General features: G+C 40.7%; 1 protein-coding gene across 4 annotated transcripts in view; it reads right to left on the reverse strand.

The window, feature by feature from the left end:
• The window catches only part of stk11 (serine/threonine kinase 11), a 111,092-nt gene extending 109,254 nt beyond the window's left edge, over positions 1–1,838 (reverse strand). For 3 of the 4 annotated variants that reach the window (XM_052037661.1, XM_052037658.1, XM_052037659.1), the window contains exon 1: positions 1,406–1,829. In XM_052037661.1, the coding sequence (XP_051893621.1) occupies positions 1,406–1,767 (362 nt within the window). In that variant the 5' untranslated portion in view covers positions 1,768–1,829. Of the gene's footprint in view, positions 1–1,405 lie in introns of all 4 variants that reach the window. The other variant, XM_052037657.1, reaches the window with a different exon arrangement.
• Positions 1,839–6,000: the final 4,162 nt, after the last annotated feature.

A 6,000-nucleotide genomic window follows, 5' to 3' on the forward strand; every position in this document is an offset into this window, starting at 1 on the left:
ATTAAAAGGCCCAAAGCTGACCAGCAGCTTTAAAAGTTTAAACCTACGCTTTTCACTTCAATTCTTTACTACAGAGCAGAAACTATAACATGCTAATAAAACAACCAAATAATAGGAAGTTTTAGCTTGCCAAGCATCTAAAACCTGATCTGTGCCATAACATTACAAAGATAGTCACTTTAGGAGTGGGGAAGAAAAGAATTTGAATTAACTGTACATCACTTGACAAAAAGGACACCAAGGACAAAATGTACAATAATATGAAACATGTACGGAATGGTCAACCACCATGGTAAAATAATTTAATGGATTACTAAACACCAAGAGTTAGCTGCACCAAAATCAAAACACTCAAAGATCTTTCTCCTGCCACCATACTCAAATCATCTATATTTTCTCCTTAGGTTTGAAAGTCAAAAGAACCCTACAGACACAATTCCTCATCAACGTGCCAAAAAGCAATCTGGTACATTCTCAGGATGAGACTGTCCTAAAATTATCAATCATACAATGATCTATCAAAAGCCAAGAATAATGCCGGAGTAGGAATATTAATTAAAAAAGGGTTTTTTTTTTATTTAGTTCCTTTTTTGTGGGGAACTGAAATATTTTAGCAAGAAAAAATACCTACACTGATCTTTATCAAAAAGATCATTTTTCCACAAGAAATGTTTACCCATTTCACTTCAAAATACTTTGCATTGTCATTAATTCTTAAATAGCAATTTAGTGACTATATTTTTAAACAACCAGAAGGTTGTAGGTATGTTGCACGAGACAAGTGACTGAATTTACTTTTTGTTTTAAAAATGAAGAAAATGGCAGGAAGTAGTAAATACAGAGTGTTACTACCTATTCACTTTCACTGTTGTTAAGGCAACAATGACTGTACACTATTGAGAAAATCATCTGGTTTTGAACTGATTCCCCCTGAAAAGTGACTTATGACCATATCAGACAACATTATTGAATTGGAGAACACAATTACCCAAACCATTTGCTCTTCCCAATTCCCAAAAAGTTGTCAATTTATAACGTCCAGTCCCAGAACATAGTTACGTTGGCCTTTCTCACTTTTTGGTAAACAGAAGAGAGACATGCACGTACACAAAAGCACCAGCTTTCTTGTGCACTTTGCTCCAGTTATCAGAACGTCAAACCCAACAACTAAGGTGGCTGCAGCCACAGGGACCAATGCTTCACCTCTCGTTGACCCTCATAAGGGAGCAAGACCGGCTTGACTCTCACAAGTACAAGTGGAAGAGGTGTCGGGGCCGGGGAGGGGAGGAAGGAACTACGTTGAGATGGAACTGTAAGGACTTGAGGTGCGGGCTGTCAGTGGGCAACACCTCCGCTCCCTGGGCCTCCTCGAGTGCACAATATTTACACTTCCAGCCACACTTACTTTTTCACATTCGCCTCCCCATTCGGGATCCTCCGCAGCTTCTTCTTCTTGAGGATTTTCACGGCCCTTCTGCACAGGGTCTCGGAGTCCAGCATCTCCTTGACTTTGCCGTAAGAACCCTCGCCCAGCAGGTCGCCCATCAAGTACTTGCCGATGATTTTGGCCCTCTTCTTCCTCGGCTGGTAGATCACGTCGGTCGAGTCTATCCTGTGGATGAAAGTGTCCACTCCCATCAGGTCGTTCTCGCTGATGTAGTCAACCACCTCGTCCATCTCGAGATAGTCTCTGAAGGCTGCCAGGATGGGCTCGGATTCCTCGGGCTCCTCTGGCTGCTGTTGTCGTTGTTCCGCTCCATGCAGCATCGCCTCTCCCTCCCTCCCCGCAGGAGTTCAGTTGTTAGGCAGCCGCCATTTTGTTTACCTGCCCCTTGAACAACTCCGGAGTTGCCGTTGTGCGTCATACCTGCAAGCCCGCCCCTCTGCCGCCCAATCCCCCACTTCCATTGGCCTCGCCGCCTTTCGATCACCCTAGTCACCGGGCGACCGGGCTCCTGGACCCGCCTCCGCCCGCAACCCATTGCTGCAACTTCACGTCAATAACTCCCGTTACCTCACAACCAGCGGCAAAGTTTCGCCCCGCGCTGCGTTGTGGAAGGCTATTGGTTGGTTGCTGCGGAAAGGACAGCGCTCACAGGTTGGTTTCTGCGTCAATCATCAGCGCGCTAGCGAATCAGATTGCCCTTCCAAGCTTCACTGGGGCGATTCATATGGAATGTCCCAGTGGTAGAAAGTTTTTTTTGGTCTGGTCCTTGTCCAGGGGTTTAATATAGTTATAAGGGACAGAAGGGATTATTTTTAGATGCCTGATACTGTCAGACTTTGAACTGTATGCCCTCTGAGTTTAAATGTTTTGTCAACAACCTTTACTTGAGTAGACAATGAGGTAACAATATTGTTGATTGCTGCAAAGTTTTAGGAAAATGCAAAACAAAAAGAAAGAAACACGTCGCAAATTAAGATCATAGTGAGTGTGGTTGATTAATATACTCTGTGGGCTGAACACAACCCTGAGTTACCAATGAAAATAAAAAAAATGTGCATTACTGGAAATCTAAAATAAAAAACAGAAAAAGCTGGAAATACTCAGCAGGTCAGGGTGCATCTGTGGGAAGAGAAATAGAGTTCCTATTTAAGATAACCAATGCCTCTTAACCAGAATTGAAGTTTTACAGTGAGCGAATCCAGTTTATTCCTGGCACTGAACTTCAGAAAGACCTCAGCTTAGCAACCCCCGCGCCACCCCCCCCCCCCCCCCCCACCACTGCTGAGTGGGCAGAATTTGTTACCTTCCAGGTAATATTTTGAGCAACCAAATTTCACCAAAACAATAAGCAAAAAATCTGCAGATGCTAGAAATGTGAAATAAAACAGAAAATGCTGGAAATAATCAGCAGGTTAGACAGGATCTGAGGAGAGAGAAAGAAATATTAATGTTTCATTAAACTGAATGCCAAAAATGAGGGACCAAGAGAATTGCTCTAGCTTAAGAAGCAGTCATTCAATATTAAACATGTGTTCCACTGTTCTTTTTTGTTAATACTACATTGGATTTTTTTTAAAGATACAGTAAATGGCAGAACCCTTAGGAGCATTGATGTACTGTGGGATCTTGGGGTGCAAGTCCATAGCTCCCTGAAAGTAACAACACAAGTAGTTGGGTGGTAAAGAATGCGTAGGGCCTTCATTGGTTGGGGTGTTGAGTATAAAAGTCGGGGAGTCATGTTGCAGTTGTATAAAGCTTTAGTTAGGCCACATTTAGGGTATTGTGTGCAATTCTGGTTGCTACATTACAGTAAGGATGTGGAGGGTTTGGAGACGGTGCAGAAGAGGTTCGCCAGGATGTTGCCTGGATTAGAGAGTATCAGCTACAAGCAGAGGTTGGACAGACTTGGATTGTTTTCTCTGGAGTATCGGAGGTTGAGAGGAGACCTGGTAGAAATATATAAAATTATGAGAGGCATAGGTAGATTCCAAGGATGGAAATGTCAAATACTGGAAGGCATAGCTGTAGGGTGAGAAGGGGAAAGTTTGAAGGAGAGTTACATGCCAAGTGTTTTTTTTAAAACACAGTGTGGTAGGTGTGTGGAACCCACTGCCAGGGTAGGTTGTAGACTCAGATATGATAGCAAAGCTTAACAGGCATTTAGACAGGCACATTAACAGGAAGGGAATTGAGGAATTTAGACCACATGCAGCAGGTGTGCAGTTTAAATTGGCACTATGGTCAGCACAGATATCTTGAGCTGAAAAGCCTGTTCCCCTGCTATACAGTGCTTTGTTCAATGTACATGCAATTAGTAAAAGAAATTGCAAATCTAACATATACAGAGGTTGCAGGTCAAATCAAGAGGTCTGTAGTTGCTGATTTTTAACATTTTTCCAACCATTTGACTTTATTCATGTCATGTGTAAATACTGATGTAATTAATTCTAACTTAAACACTTAAGTTTGAGAAAACAAGAAAGCAGTTTGCAGTACAAATTCAAAACATAGGAGTATTTTTAAACGAGTACTGTCTCCAGAAGCCCTGAGTTTACTCTTTTGAGATAACTAACTCCTTTACTGAATAAGGAATTGTATTTTTTGTTCACTTGGATAGAAAATAGTGGCTTCAATATTTATTATCACAGAAAGACATTCCAGTATTATTCATCCATAATGCAATTAACAATGGAATTGTGAGACAAAATATCAAGATTTGCAGTTGAATTGCAATCCAACTAAGAATACCACTGAAATTACATTGCTACATACAGAATAACAACTTCAATATTTGAAGAAATTAGTCATTTTTAAATCTTCCAGTTTGGCAGATAAATTGATGAAAGTCCAAGATACTGGGCTCAAATATCCTGTTGTACTCATAGATCTACATATTCCAATGCGTAACGATTAAAATGATGATATAAGATATTATATGGTTAATGCCACATTCATTCACAAATCTAATTTCAGTTATGTTTTCATCCATCGCAAGAATACAATTCATTAGAATTTTATTGTTCTGCATCAGTTTTCTTCCTTCTGGGCTGTGTAATCAGATTATTATTGGGTTCTGATGATGGAATATAACCTGAAACACTAACCCATTAATCTTTTTCAAGCTGTTGTTGTTCATTATCAGCATTGATTTTACTGAGACATTTCATAATTTCCTTCTTCTCCTCTACCTGTATAACATGGTGGTGACTGTATCAACCTATAATTATATTACTGGGTAGTTTAACTCCTAGTGGAAAGAACAAATGTTCTTTAAAATCTGTGAGTAGAGCTTGTCTTCTAGATCAAAGTTAGAAATAGTGATTGTTTTCTTTTCATATTTTATTTTCTGATCTCCTCCTTTCACACCATTATTTAGTGGAAAGCAAATGAATACAACCTATCCAGGATTCGTGGTTAATTGACTTTCGGGTTTTTTTTAAACTCTCATTGGAGCATCATTTCTGAAAAAAAAAGTACAGCAGAGATGAAAAGTCAATGTGGAGAATTACGAGAGAAAAGCCAATTCTACTAGTTTGAGCTGCACCAACATAACAGGCCAGTAGATCACAACACATGTTCTGCATCAAATGTAAAGACATGGCTAATCAGTATTCAAGTTCTGCAAACAGTACAAGAGGAATCAAAAGAAAAAAAATCAGTAAATTAGTATAGGGGGGCACACAGACAGCATCATTGCACTGTGCTTTGGCAATATAAAAGGAGGAGACACAAGTTTTGTACTCCTATATCAGTCCTGGGTTGATATGATTTGGTGATTGCATAGAGTTGCTGAACTCAAACCAAAACACATCCACATGGGCAGTGGACTAGAGATACAGCAGTGATCCCTGTTGCTTGTCATAAGGAGAGTGTGAGCTGCTGTTCAGATGGGAGTACTCTCCCCTCTAAATCGAAATATTTTGGGTGAAAGTCACACTTCAGGGTCATGAGCACAAAAATCTGAGCTAACACTCCAGTTTGATACTGAAGGACAGCTGCACATTTGGAGGTGCTGTGTTTTGATTGTCATGTTAAACTAGGACCCATCTGCCCTCCTAGTGGGATGTAAAAGGGCCAATGTACCAGGTCAAAGAAATTGGTGTCCTGGCCAATATTTATTCCTTAATCCAGTTCACTAAAACAGTTGACTTGCTCATTGTCACATTCTGTTTCTTGGATATCATTGTACGCAGTTTGACTACTACATTCCCTTCTTTTGTCTGGCCCTGTTTTCCCTGGAGCAAGAAGGCTGAGGGTTGACCTTTTAGAGGTTTATAAAATTATGAGGGGCATGGATAGGGTAGATAGTCACAGGCTGGGGGAGTCTAAAACCAGAGGGCATAGGTTTAAGGTGAGAGGAGAAAGACTTAAAGGGGATCTGAGAGACAAGTTTTCCACAGAGGTTGGTAGGTATATTCAACGAGCTGCCAAAGGAGGTGGTAGAGGCAGGTACAACTACAACATTTAGAAAACGTTTGGACAGGTACATTCGGTTCTTGAACCAACTGGCAAAACCTTAATCACTAAAGTTTAGCAACGCTATGACCACTTTG

This window comes from Pristis pectinata, chromosome 24 (assembly GCF_009764475.1).
Source record: "Pristis pectinata isolate sPriPec2 chromosome 24, sPriPec2.1.pri, whole genome shotgun sequence".
Lineage (NCBI taxonomy): Eukaryota > Metazoa > Chordata > Chondrichthyes > Rhinopristiformes > Pristidae > Pristis > Pristis pectinata.